We start from the raw sequence: 15,180 nt of genomic DNA on the forward strand, positions 1-15,180 counted from the left end.
CCTCTTCTTCCAGAATTATCCAGATTGCTGCCCACCTGCCCAGTTCTTTTAGTTGTGTATATCTAGCCAATGTCAAAGGCACTGTTTGGCCTACTATGTCTTACCAATAGGTCTTCAACCTCTGGCTCAATTAATTTATATCCTTTTGTTAGACAACTGACTCTTTAAAATATTTATTGACGTAACCCATGATTCAGTAGCCTTTTTCTACTGTAATAACATGGTAATGCTTACTTGTAACACTTACTCTCTCATGTTGTCCTGTTCCTGCAGAAAGCACGTTAGAATACCTGGGAGTAAAAGGATCCTATTATAAAGATACCTTAAGTCCATTCTAATCTATTTTTTTCAATCATTCCCAAATGTTGGCATTCTAATCATCATTAGTATCAAATTAATTGCAACATACCTCACCATTTTGTTGCATTAGGAAGTTATGACACATGGGTGTATAAGACCCCAAAATTTGACTATTGTTTCTTTCTTAAGACCTGTCTTATTGTACATGTACCCTTTGACCCGGTGATGCCCTTCCTAAGGTATATACTTCCTCAAAATACTTGCACATGTTCATTGTACAAAATGTTCATTAGAGCATTGTTTATAATAAGAAAACTTTATAAACAGACTAAGTATCCCCTAGCAAAACAATGAGCCAGTAAATTGTAGTGTCCCGTACAGTAGACTTCTGAGCAGCAGGAAACATGATGGACTAGCGCTCCTTGAATGAACATGAATGAACCTCAATGCTGAGCAAGCAAAGCAACTTAGAGAAGAATAATTATAGCATGATACCATTTCTATGAAGTTTTAAAATATACAATGCTGTATTTTTAGGAATACCTGCATGTTGTGGATTATAAAGCATTCCTGATAACAGGTACTTCTGAGGGAGGGGAATGCAATTAAAAAGGACACAGGGAAACTTCAATTCTATCTGCAAACTTTTGTTTCTTAAGTTTGTTAATGGGTATATAGGTGTTTGATATTACTCACCAGTGCATTTTTGTATGTTTAAACATATTTTATTAAAAGAAAAAGATGTTCAGAAGATTGTATTTCAAAATAGTAAGAATTTATGTGCTGGGGGCCTGTTTGAACTATGAGAGTCAGTAATCTTATAAAAAGTAACAAGCTGGGCACTATGGCTCATGACTGTAATCCCAGCACTTTGAGAGGCCACAGTGGGTGGAACAGTTGAGGTCAAGAGGTTGAGACCAGCCTAGCTAACATGACGAAACCCTGTCTCTACTAAAAATAAAAAAATTAGCTGAGTATGATGGCATGCACCAGTAGGCCCAGCTACTTGGGAGACTGAAGCAGGAGAATTGCTTAAACCTGAGAGGCTGAGGTTGCAGTGAGCCAAGATTGCGCCACTGTACTCCAGCCTGAGCAACAGAGTAAGACTCCATCTCAAAACATACAAAGAAAAATGAAATTTTAAAAAGTGACAAATAGGTAATAATAAAAATCATGAAATTACTATTTATGAGCATGATGTGTACATAACCACACTGCATGCAGTATCTCTTAATCCTCAAACATACTCTGGAGTGGGTATTATGGTTGCCCCCATTTAAAAGATAAGAATCCTCTAAGGCTTAGAGATGTTACTTTTCTAAATTCAAATAGTGCTTGGCAGAACCAATAATCTATCCCAGGTTTGTTTTTCTTTTAACCAACAAAATAGATATTATTGTATTCCTTCAAGATGTTGTCATTCTAACCAGTAAGAGATAAGCTAGCTGTGTTATTGCAGAGGGAAAAAAGTGACCAAGGACTCAGAATTTTGTTTTTGTTTCATTTAGAGATAAGGGGTTGTTCTGTCACTCGGCCTGGAGCACAGCTGCGTGATCATAATTTACCGCATCTTTGAACTGCTGGGCTCAAGGAGTCCTCCCACTTCATTCTCCGAGGTAGCTGGGACTATATGTGTGTGCCACCACATCCAGCTTGAGTTTCTTAAAAAATACACTGCAAGCTGCCAACACGTTTTCAATATATTTGGCTCACAAAAAGTAAATTCTATCCACGAAGCAACTTCTTTCAATAAAAGTCCACCTTCAAGCTGGAATATCAGCATTTGTCGGTCTAATCTAGTGCATTTTAGGGCACTGAGCCCTAAAAGCAATAAGGATCACTATGAAGATTCTAACTTTATTTCAACATGGATGTTTGATTTTTGAGAATAATTCCATTTTTAAAAACTTCAGTTATCTTTGTCATATACGTTATTCCGAAAGATTCCTTCCTTCCTTCTTTTCCTACCACCTTATAAATTAAATTAAAATTAGTCATGTATGCATTTTAAATAGTCCTACAGGGTTTGTTTTGAAAAGCAGCAATCCCATCTCCCCCAACCCTTTATATTTGCCTCTCCCAAAAAGCAGCCCTTTTTAACTCTTTTACCTGTTTATTTTGGCAATTAACACCTCATATCTAAATAAATTATTTTATTATTACTTTGGTGTTTTTCAGTTATAGCAGAATCTATTGACTTCCCCCTATGAATTTGCTGTTTATTTATTCCCTAAATTCTTACCTCGGTAGATACCTATTCCTTGTCCTTTCAATGTAGTTATACCACAATTTAATTTCATTATTATAATGTATATCACTGTTTACATAATGACTATACAAATGCTACCCAGAGCTAAGTCATATAGTACAATATGAATCATTTTCCTTTTTTGTGCTATTTTTGCCTGAACTAGAGTAACTCATTCTCTTGATTTTTAATTTTCAAAGTTTTTATGTACTTATTACTAATTCCATCTTACATTCTGCCAGTTGTTTGGCAGAGTCTATCTAAGTTGTCTAAATTTCAAGATGTTCTGATGCATCATATATGTAATCAGTTTCATCTTCCTGAGAAAAGCCTTCTGACAAGTTCCAATCTGAACTCTTACCTTCCACTCCTGGTACATATTATCATCCTGGTACCTTCCTTTACCAATATCCTAGGAATCTGTTTTTCTTTCACTTTTGCGACATCTTCTGTTTCCTGTATATAATTTCTTATACTTTTTTGTTTTTGTTTTTGAGATAGTGTCTTGCTCTGTCACCCAGGCTGGAGTACAGTGGCATGATCTTGGCTCACTGCAACCTCCACTTCCCAGGTTCAAGCAATTCCCCTGCCTCAGCCTCCCAAGTAGCTGTGATTACAGGCACGTGCCACCATGCCTGGCTAAATTTTGTATTTTTAGTAGAGACGGAGTTTCACCATGTTGGTCAGGATGGTCTCAAACTCCTGACCTCGTGATCCACCCACCTCAGCCTCCCAAAGTGCTGGGATTACAGATGTGAACCACTGCACCAGGCCTTCTTACACTTTTTTTTTAATTGTACCCTCATTTTGGATTATCTAGTGACTTCCTAATAAGATTACATGGATGATATTATTTTTGCAATCATGCATACTGTTATGGGTCAAATTTTGTCCTTCTAAAATTCACATGTTAATACCCTCACTCCCAGTATCTCAGAATGTGACCTTATTTGGTGACAGGGTCTTTAAAGAGGTGATTATATTAAAATGAAATTATTAGGATGGGCCCTAATCCATTATGACTGGTGCTGTTATATAAGAGAAAATTAAAACACAGACATACAGAGAAGATCATGTGAAGACACATAGAGAAAACAGCTATCTACAAGTCAAGGAGAGAAAATTTAGAAGAAAAAACTCTTCTGACAGCTTGATCTTGGACTTTCAGCTTCCAGAACTGTGAGAAAACAAATTTCTGTTGTATGAGCCACTCAGGGTATGGTATTTTATTATGACAGCCCAAGTAATGAAGTATATGTTCATTATATCACACTCATGATAGTTGTGCTAGGTATAGAATTCTGTATAAAACCAAAATCTGTTTTCCTCACAATTTTTTAAGTTCTTGATCCTTTAACTTCTAAAATTAATCTTCAGTATTCCTGCTGAAAACTTCAAAAAAAAAAACATTCCAATTCCTAATTCTCTGTGTGTAACTTTTCTCTTCTCTGGAACCCGGTGTAATTGTCTCTTTGGCCTCAGTGTTCTAAAATATCATAGGAATGTATCTTGATGTGGTTCTGTGTTTATTTATATTATTGGATGCTCAGCAAATCCCTTCAATCTGTATACTCTTGTCTTTTAGTTCAGAAAAATTTTCTTGAATAATTCTTGAATGTTTTAGTTGATTTTTTTTTTTTCTTTCTGGAATTTCTGTTTTCAGTTATTGGACTTCCTGGGCTGATCCTCTAATGTCCTTATCTTCATCTTTTCTTGATAACCTATATCTTTTTGCTCTGGGAGGATTCTTCAAGTTATTTTCTGGACCTTCACCCTACTTTTGTAGGTCACTACATGTCCTAGTTCTAAGACTTTATGGGATTTTTGTAGTATAAATATGATTGTTCTTGGGTTTTCCCCAGAGCTGATTTAGCATTCAGTTTTTTTCTGGTTTTCTAAGTCTGTTACCACATATCTGTCTGCTAGGCACGTTCCAACATTTTGATGCTGTTGTTTTATGCTATCTTTGTTCTTTGAGAGTTCCTACCATTATTTAAACATACACACCCACCATGCATGTTACTACTATCATTTTCATGGTATTTTGAAAGAGACAGAAAAATAGTATGCAAATGTTTAATTTTCCATCTATACTTGGAAACCTCAAGAACAAGTGTTTCTTAATTTGTATTTAACACTTAGATAACAAAGATGATATCATGAAGTACAATGAGAAATGGCCATTTGAGTAAGAAAAATGATTCACAATCCTTTACATTTCAGTATCCTGTCACCCTGATATAAAAAAGAGGCTTGAAAATCTTTACCAAATAGTCAGAACTTTCAGTCTTATATATTTGGCCTGACAGTCTTCTCATCTTTTTACTCATAAAAAGTCTACTCAAGATTAGAAGTTAGTTATTGTGCTGCAGTTGCCTAAGGCCCAGAAAACTCTCAAAATAGGCCTTGTCACATAAAAAATTAATTGGTTGCTTTGTTCCTACTTAGATTTTCATTAATTTGAGGACATAATGTAAGTGACAGTTAACTGTATCACCTCTGCTTCTCCTTGTTAAAAAAGAAATACCTATTTAAAAGTCTAATTAAGAAAGTTTCCTGAAATATTTATTTTTAAGGCATTAACCTTCCCTTCTTCTTATTGTATTATGGAATAATACAACTTTAAACATCAGAAAAGACTGGTATATTGGTTATCTATTGCTGTGTTAAAATTCACTACAAAACTTACTGTCTTAAAACAACAAACTTTTTATTTGCTCATCATTCTTTTGTTTTAGCAATTTGTGCTTGATTCAACTGGGCAGTGCTTCCACTGCTTTCACCTGGAGTCAACATGTGGCTGCAGTTGTCACTTTGTTCAGTGAGCTGGACAGTCCAAAATGGTCCCTGTCATTCACATAGCTGGGGGATGCTTCCAGCTCTTGGCTGTATTTCTGTCTCCACCTGGCTCATCTTCAAAGATGCTCATTTGGGCTTATTTACCTTGGCAGCCTTGGGGCAGCATTCCAAGTAGGCAAGAATGGAAGCTGTATAGCTTATGCCAAAAATTATGGAAATTACTTCTACTGTATTCTGAAGATTAAAGCCATTCACAAATCTAGCTCATATCAAACAGGTAGAGAGACAGAGTCTACCTCTTGCTAGAAGGAGCAAGAAATTCATATCCCAAAGGAGTGTATACACAGAAATAAGAGGAATCATGGCTTTTTTTTTTTCAATCAACCACAGACTGCTGTCTGGCTGAAACTTATTTACTTTTTTCCACATAGAAAATATTCTTATTCCCATCCCAGGACCTCCATGGTCTCATCCCAGTATTGCATCAGGTTCAAAGTCTTGGATCTTATATTCATCAGGTGAGTTGAGGATGAAAATCCTTGGCTACAGCTCCTCAGGTGTACACTCTTTGGAACCAAAGTGAATAAAAAAGACAAGTTACCTGCCCCCTACAATTCCAACACATAGTGATGGTACAGGGGCAGAATAATTACAGTAGACACTGTCATTCAATATAGGGAACAACAGGAAGCCTGTAGCAGTCACTCATTCATATTAATCTCAAACCCAGCTGGGCACATGCTTCAGGCTCCTTCACTCCAGGGGCAAAAAACATGCTTTGATAAGTTATCTGGTCTGTTTCCGACTTTGCCACATGCCTTAAATTTTTAGATTCATGGGGGTCGATAATGTGGCTTTAATTCTAAAATAATTGTACAAAGCCATCTGTAGGTAATTAAGAGTTTCTAGACAAAGGTACTGCTTCCTTCTGAAGTTTTAACCATGGAGATTTTCATACCTTTGAGAATACTTGTTTGTTTGGACCTCCTCAGAAATTCCATAATATGTATAAAAAATAATTGAAAAATTATCTTCCTTGCCTTTATGTCCCCAAAAGTAGTACCACATACAAAGCATCATTATAAAATGATACTGATTTTGTGAATCTTCAAATTAGAAAAAAAGTTAAAATTTATCTATAATATAACCTGACAATTTCTGGAACACCCAGTGGTTCTCTATGGGGATCACATGATTTACTTATTTACTTGGGGCCTAGAGTAGAGCATGAGACAGACCAAATCCTGCCCTCATAGAGCTTGTGGTCTGCAGAGGGAGAGGGACAGACAACAAAAATGTAGACACATTCCCCCCCTCATCCCAGCTCTATTTTAAAAATATTTAGAGAGTAAAAGATAAGAGAATAAAACAGGGTAATAGAGGAAGGTGGGGGAGGAAGAGAAATTATTGGGGCAGGAGAGTGACTATATTAGCTAGGATGATGAAGAGGTGACATTTAAGTTGAGACCAAAATGTCAGGAAGAAATAAGTTGTGCAAAAATGTGAGAAAAGCATGATCAAAAACCCTGGGCAATAACAGTCTGGGTTGGTTTGTTCAATGTCAGAAAACAAGTTCAATGTTGCTTGTTTACAACGAGCAAAGGGAAGAAGAGAGGAGATAAGGTCATTGGTGTGGGCAGGAATCATGAAGGACTGTATGGAAAGGTGAAGTCATTGAAGAGTTTTAAGTGGAAAAGTGTAAGATTTTATTTATTAAAAAAAATCATTGTGGTTGCTGTGTAGAGGATGGACAAAAGAGAGGGTGAAATTAGATAGTACCATTAGGGGGCTATTGTAGTAGTCCTGGAAACAACTTTGAAGTAGGAAGGTGAGAAAGGGTCAGATTCAGGAGAAGATTCGGGAAGGGGAACCCGGAGACCTTGATGGACTGGATGTTGGGCATGAGAGAGAGGGTCAAGGATGCATCTCAAGTTTGTGACTTGTGAGACTGGGTGCACTTCAGTTCCTTTTTTCACTTTTATTTTAGGTTCAAGGGTACATCTAGAAAAAAGGAAACTCTTGTACACTGCTGGTGGGAATGTAAATTAATTCAGCCATTGTGTAAAACAGCTTGGCAATTTCTCCAAGCATTTAAAACATAACTACCGTTAGACCCAGAAGGGCCCTTTTCTAAGATGGAAAAGCCTGGGGGAAGAATAGGTTTTCCTTTTATAAGGGTGCAGATCAAAAGTTCTGTTTTGGAAATGTTTGGTTTGAGCTTTCTCTTAGACATCAAGAGAGATGTCAAACAGGCAGTTGAATGTGGGAGTTCAGTCATTTACCAGCAAGGCTCGATGACCTGCCTTAATACTTTTTAGTCTCACTTTGTGACTAACTCTATCCTTGGGAAACTAAGACATGGTGACCCTCATTTCCTTACAAGTAGATAATTCCCCCATGCCACACAGCTAAAGTGGAAGAGCAGGGCTTGAATCAGGTCTTCTGGCAACCTACACATAGTCCTATAGGGCACTGCTTACCCCTCCTCTACTCTCCTGCTTTAGTTATTGTCATCAAGGGAAGATGCAGGGTAAAGGTCCCATCCTGGAGGCAGTGCATGTCCCACATCCTCAAAGTGTCACCCATGACTTAGGCAGTTGCTTATCTGTGCTATTCATATAGTATCCACCAGCCACATGTAGCTATTTAATTTTTAATCAATTAAAATTATATTAAGTTAAAATTCACTTTCTTAGTTTTACTAGTCACAGTTCAAGTGCTCAATCGCTGCATGGGTGCCATATTGGATCGCACAGATGAAGAACATTTTTATGACCTTAGAAATTTCTATTAAACAGTGCTGGAGTCTAGATTAATCTCATTTTCCCTTCAGTTATATTAATTTGTGAAAAAAAGTGGAGTCTTATCCCAAAAGCTGTGATCTAAGAGGCTAAGAGGAAAGTTTAGGGAATAAACAAGTTACCTACTTTAAAATTAGCATATTTTATAAATAAGCTGATTTTAGATCCAACATTAATAAGCACTTTTCCCCAGTTCACACCCTTGAATATTTGTGTGTTTCTCATTTTATTAATAAGAATGTAGGTTCCTTTGTGGAGGGAAACTAGATTCTTTTCGCCTTTGCATTTCTCTCTCAAAATATATAAATTTATAACACCCATGTCCATATATACATACCTTCAATACATATTGCTTTGCACAGAACAAACATAGTATTTACTTGTTAAATGACCCAGCATATCACAGCATTTTACAACACTACTATGGACAGTTGGCCACAGGAAGAACCTATCAATCAGTAGAGAGCAAATAAACTCCAGGAGGTCGTTAGCTAAAACCCAGTTGCATAGCATATTTGTTTCTCATTTCTACCTTCCTAGGAAAAGGGATATTGGGACCTCAACCCTCCACCACCCCAGGTGAAAACAAGGTTGCTCACTACCCCAAAAAGCAGAAAGTTCAAACCTAAATGGGAGTCGGTGGGATGTCCAGTCCCTGGTCTGCTCATTACTTCATGAGCAGACCAGCAAGGCCTTCCTCACAGGACATGATGGAGGTATACAGAAAGCCCTTCACACACACATGCACACAGGCAGACCTGGGCCCCTCACAGTTCCCTTCACAAACGCAGGAGAAGATTTGGAGCAAAACAGATGGTTTCTGAATTCCTCCTTGCCACTTGCTTGTTGTGTGGCTTTGGGCAAATTACATCAGCCCTTCAACGTAGTAGGATGAGGGGATGTGTGGCTATCAAGCCTTGATCACAGAGTTGATGCTACACACATTCAGCAGTTTATTTCCCCCCTTGCTGAATTTCGGGGGGAACATGAGAACAAACCCAGAACAGAAATGTGTTTTCCTTTTAAGTTTTCTTTTTAAAAATATTTCAGATTTTTTTTACTTTTTTAAAAATTGTACTTCAGGTTCTGGGGTACATGTGCAGATCATGCGGGATTGTTGCATAGGTACATACATGGCAAGGTGGTTTGCTGCCTCCATCTCCCTGTCACCTATATCTGGCATTTCTCCCCAGGTTATCTCTCTCCAACCTCCCCACCCCTCACCGTCTCCCAACACCCCCCAACAGACCCCAATGTGTGATGCTCTCCTCCCTGTGTCCATGTGTTCTCATTGTTCAATACTCATCTATGAGTGAGAACATGCAGAAGAGAGTGGGGCCAATATTCAGATTTATTTTAAGAGACAGAATCTCACTCTGTTACCCAGGCTGGAGTGATGTGTTCATAGCACACTATACCTTCAAACTCCTGGGCTCAAGAGATTGTCTTGCCTCAGCCTCCTGAGTAGCTGGGACTATAGTCTCACACCACCATACCCAGCTAATTTTGTTTACTTTTTGTAGAAATGGGGTCTTGCTATATTGCCCTGATCTTGAACTTTTGGCCTCAATCAGACCTCGTGCATTGGCCCCCTAAAATGCTGGGATTACAGGCGTAAGCTACTGCACCCAGCCAAAAATTGCATTTTTTTAAATGTGTAATAGAACTTACACATGGCAAAAATTTCCTAAGCATATAAACTTTTCCTCCTTCCTGTACAGCCACCCAGTTCTCCCCAGAGGCAACCAGTGTTTCCTGAGGTGTATGTATCCTCCCATAGTCATTCTGTGCATGCACAAGCAAATATGTATGTCAACATATTCATATGCATGTGTTTCCTAATATGTACACATATTCCTCTGACACAAATAGCTGTGTGACTGTTTTGAGCCTTTTCTACCTGTCCTGTCTTGAAGATTTCTTTTAGATCTACACCAAGGACCCTTAATCTCTTTACAGGTGCAGAATGCGGCACTGTAGAGTTACACCATAATTTGCTGATCCTATCCCCCACTGATTGTTTAGGTTTTTCCAGGCTTTTGCTATTATAACCCATGCCATAATGAACATTCTTCTACATCTGTCACTTTGCACATGGGTAAGTGTATTTGTGGAATACGTTTCTGAAAAAAGGAATCCCTAGCTTAGATGGTATGCAGTGAAGAGAGATGCGTAGTTTTGACAGATCTGTCCAAATGGTCCTTATAGAGTTTGTATATTTGCTCTCCCCCCAGCAATGCATGGGAGTGGTTATGAGTTTCCAAGCCAATATAAAGCCCTGCTCAGAGACTGAGCCTAAAGTCTCATGTTTGCCAGTGTTGCTTAGCTTCACTGTGTGTATGAGGAGGTGGGGTATATGTGTGTGTATGAGAGAGAGAGAGACTTCATTTGAAGAAGGCTGTAGCTAAGTGTGAGAACCATGATATGGGGGAATTATCACTGTTCCTTCTCATAATCCTCCAGTTTGAAAGAGTGACCCAGAAAATGAAAGTGCTCCACACCCCACAAGAAGACACTTAGACAGGCAGTGTGGAGGCAGTAGTTCAGCTGATAGCTAGAAGAGATGGCAAGAGCAAGAGCAGAGGCCAAGGTATAAGAAGATGAGATTTAGTCCGATAGCCCCTGTGTTAGGTCATTTGCATTGCTATAAAGGAATACCTGAGACTGGGTAATTTATAATGAAAAGAGGTCTATTTTGGCCACAATTATATAAGCCTGTACAAGAAGCATGGGACCAGAGTCTGCTCCTGGCGAGGACTTAGGAAGCTTCCAATCATGACGGGAGGTGAAGAGGGAGCAAGTGCATCAGATGGGAAGAGTGGGAGCAGGGGCAAGGTGGGGCAAAGGGACACTGGGGAGCCACTCTTTTAAACAACCAGCTCTAACATAAACTACCAGAGTGAGAACTCACTCATTTCCATGGGGGTGGCACCAAGACATTCATGAGTGATCCACCCCCATGAACCAGACACCTCCCACCAGGCCCCACTTCTAACATTGGGGATTCCATTTCAAAATTAGATGTGTAAGGGATAAACATCCAAACTAACTTGATCCAACCTTAAGTGTTTATTTTGTACTAAGCCCTTTATCTGTGCTGGAAATACAGAGATGAGCATGGCCAGTCTCTGTCCTCAAGAAGCCCATCCAGGGAAGTGGGCCATGTGGGCAGAGAGTTTTCATAGAATGTAATAGAAGCTACAGCAGTGATGACAGCTAACTCTGAGAATGTATTCAATGCCAGCCAGTGGGCTAGGCACTGCTTGTCATCTCATTTAATTCTACAGAAGCCCTATGAAGGTGATTAGAGTGTCATCCCCATTTCACAGACGAGGAAACAAAGACCCAAAAAAGTTGAGGGATAGCCCTAAAAGTACATCATAGGTAGCACTGCTGGGGTATACACTGAGGTGTGTCTGACTTCAGAGTATTGAGATAAATCGGAGATGATGTTGAGCGTACCCAGAGCTAAAAGTCCCTCCTCTTCCTCCTCCTCTTCCTCCTCCTCCTCCTCCTCCTCCTCCTCCATCATTGGTTCTTTGCTTCCTTCTCTCTTTATAGCACCACATTAGTTGTTCTCACACTGCTAATAAAGACACACCCAAGACTGGATAATCAATAAGGGAAAGGAAGTTTAGTGGACTCACAGTTTCACATGGCTGAGGAGGCCTCACAATCATGGTGGAAGATGAAGGAGGAACAAAGTCACTTACATGGTGGCAGGCAAGAGAGATCATGTGCTGGGGAACTATCCTTTATAACACCATCAGATCTCCTAAGACTTACTATCACAAGAACAACACGGGAAAAATCTGCCCCAATGATTCAATTGTCTCCCACCAGGTCCCTCCCATGATACATGGGGATTATGGGAACTATGATTCAAGATGAGATTTGTGTGGGGACACAGCCAAACCATATCAAGCACCATACTACCATACTGCATTTCAGAGTAAGGGAATGGGAGTCAAGCCAGAGCCTCTGGGGAAGATACGGCCTGAGCTGAGATTTGGAAACGAATGAATGGAAACATGAAACAAGAGCATTCTGGACAGAGGAACTCTCAGCTGACCTCCAGGAGAGCCAGGCTCCAGGCGTCGGGAAGTACCTGGCAGAGAGGCCACAGGGGCAGCCTCTGAAGCCAGTCTGCCTGAGTTCAAATCCTGGCTCAGCCCCTTTTTAGCTCAGTGATGTTGGGTGCATCATTTAACTTCTCTGATTCTTCACCTGTAAAATGTGACTAATAAGTACTTCCCTCATTGGTTGTAATAGGGATTGAATGAGTTCATGTCTTGAGACTGTTTAGAATAGTACCTGGCACATGCCCTGTGTGTTTGTTCCTCTATAGAACCTCCAGGCTCCCAGTACAGCCTATATGTAAGGAAAGGAAAAACAAAAATTTAAAGCTTGTATGTGGTGCTTAATATAGAGAACAGTTGTATACACTCAGGAAATGTAGTGTGGCACTATAAAAAGAGAAGGAAGCAGAAAACCATTGAATGGAGGAGGGACATGGGCTTTTGGCCTTGCATTTTCTTATCAAGCGTAGTTGTGCTTATCAGCTTTCAGTTATCATCTAGAATTGTGAGTCTAAATGGGCTTTTTATTTGTTGTCTATTTCTTTACGACACCTTTACTTGGTATTAAAATGTAACGGCCTGTCTCAAATCAGGTGAAAAAGCAGAGGAGGATAAAACACAAAGAAACACATTCAGTGAGACTCTTGGTTTTCTCCTCTTTCTCTTTGATGTTATAAAATGTTTTCAGAAAACCTGAGAGGCAAATGCCAGATAAATGCTGCAGCATCCTCATTTAGCCACACAGCATTTATCTCTCATCCAACAAGTCAAATTACCTTTCTCCAAGAGCAATATTCTATAAGAGAATCCAAGTGAAGTAAAAGTGAGAGAAAAATACTTCAGTAAATCAGTTCTCATGATTTACTTTTTGTCTCCATATTCCCTGGCCTTTCTCTCCTTTATCTGTTATCCCAAAGTCACATTTCCAGCTCTGTTTCAAACCAAACCTAATGCTTGTACCACTCTTTCTCAAGGCCAACTTTTTCTCTTCCTCTCATTATTCGAACAACTCCTGAAAATTCATCTCCTTGAAGAAAAACATTTAATAGCAAATTCCCCATCATAAATTACCATGACCCTCACATACCTGTGTACCAGCCATTCACTGGATCCTCGGGCTACAGAGTTATGATTCAGCCATTTGTCCTGAATGAGTTCACACAGTCTTATGTGGAAAGAAAGGCATACAGAAGGAGGTTGACCTTGCCCTTCTCTGCCGTACACTCAAGTTCATTTCCTTGATGCTCTCACCTCCCTGCTAGACTGTAAGCTTCTCAAGGACAAGGATTTTATCTGTTTGTTTACCACTGTATGATTAGTACCTTGAGAGAGTATCCTCAGTAAACATTTGATGAACAAATGAAAAGAAATAAATGACAATATGGAATAATCAGTAAATTAATGTGCTTGCAAAATAAGAAATAGCACAAAGGAAGGAGTAACTGAATGCTTTGGGGGACAGAAGTGCAGTTGGAGGAGTGGGGAGACTTGCTGGAGGAGGCAACTTCTGTGCTGAGTGTTGGGGATAATGCCTACATTTATATGCCTTTGCATGATGTCCAGCTTATAGGAGGTGCTCAAGGAAAGTTTGCTGAGTTGATAAACTTTATAATTTATGAAGGAGTTACATATATGCTGTCTCTAATATTCTACCATTTTTTTGCATCCGTGAAAAGGGGAGACATGGCCATTTTATGCTAGATTATGTAGCCCTGGAAGCTCTATCTGCAACCTAGAAAACCTGTTAGTAGGGTATAAACACCTACTGGAAAGCCATGTGTGTATGTTTGTGTGTGTGTGCGTGCGTGCATGCATGCGTGTATGTGCGTGTACTTGCACCCTTAACAAAGCAGAACTGGTTAGGCCATTTGCTGGGAGACAAATCAATCTTAAGTATGTGCTTTAGAAGAAAGATCCCACTCACAAAAGAACATGGAAAAGGTAGGGACAGAGGTGATTTCCAGAAACTAGCCTCTCACCTCACCTGTGAGCCAGACCAGAGCTCATTACCTAACTCCTATACCCACCACCCAAGCCAGTTTTATATGTTAAAATTTCTGAAAATCCATTGATTATGCCATGGGAGAGGCTGAGGTAGAAGAGAAGAGAAAATCAAAATGAATTTTTAGTTGAATTTACATAATGACCTTACTGAGAGAAAACAAGATACAACCCTAGACTTGCCATTAGTTTATTTTTAGGTTTCTCAATTTTGTTTAGATCCAGCTCCTTCCTGATATGAACGATGCTAATGCTGAAAACCAAAACTACTCATTCCTGTGAGCCTACTATCCTGATGTGATCTTTGACTCCCTCATACTGTTCTAGACACACCCTGTCTATGACTGATCTAAGACATCTGCATCTGAGCAATACCAAATTATAACAAAAATTAGGTCCCTCACCTCCAATTAATTCTGAACTTGTGTTTTTAATATATGTGTGCAGCTTCATCATACACAACAAAGAAACATTCTTCAACAATGCCACAAGAAGTAGAATTGTGCATCACATTTTACAAAGAATAAAATATGAAGAAGGAAAAAACAAGATTGGTAAGTAGTATATTAGTATAACAAACTGCATTTGGCATTTGGGAATTACAGACTTCTCTTGGTTTTATTAAGTTTGTATCAATTCTAGCAATGCTTGTCACTTATAAAACCTCTAACTAATCCCTTGATGAATAATTCACAAGTGTAAAATCTTCATCGTATCCTTAAATATCTTCTTTAAATAGCGTGTCGTCTCATTTGTCTAAGATCATGGAGAAATCCTTTCATTTTAGAAAATGTTGTGTGCCAGGCACTGAACTAGATGTTGGGGACATATGCATAGTTCTGTTCTGGAGCTTGTGTTCAAAAAATTAAAAGCGGACAATCAACAAATAAGAAATACAATAGCTAACATAAAGAAATTAAACTGGATGATGATATAGAGATAGGCTGGTAAA

The 15,180-nt window shown here is 39.0% G+C and overlaps 1 protein-coding gene across 5 annotated transcripts in view; it reads left to right on the forward strand.

Annotated features, from left to right (window-relative positions):
- The window catches only part of ANO4 (anoctamin 4), a 324,230-nt gene that overhangs the window by 207,893 nt on the left and 101,157 nt on the right, over positions 1 to 15,180 (forward strand). For all 5 annotated transcript variants that reach the window (XM_017516529.2, XM_037734202.1, XM_017516537.2 and 2 more), the window contains one exon: positions 14,676 to 14,782. In XM_017516529.2, the coding sequence (XP_017372018.1) occupies positions 14,676 to 14,782 (107 nt within the window). The remainder of the gene's footprint in view (positions 1 to 14,675; positions 14,783 to 15,180) is intronic.

The sequence above is a fragment of the Cebus imitator genome, unplaced genomic scaffold (assembly GCF_001604975.1).
Source record: "Cebus imitator isolate Cc_AM_T3 unplaced genomic scaffold, Cebus_imitator-1.0 Scaffold18, whole genome shotgun sequence".
Lineage (NCBI taxonomy): Eukaryota > Metazoa > Chordata > Mammalia > Primates > Cebidae > Cebus > Cebus imitator.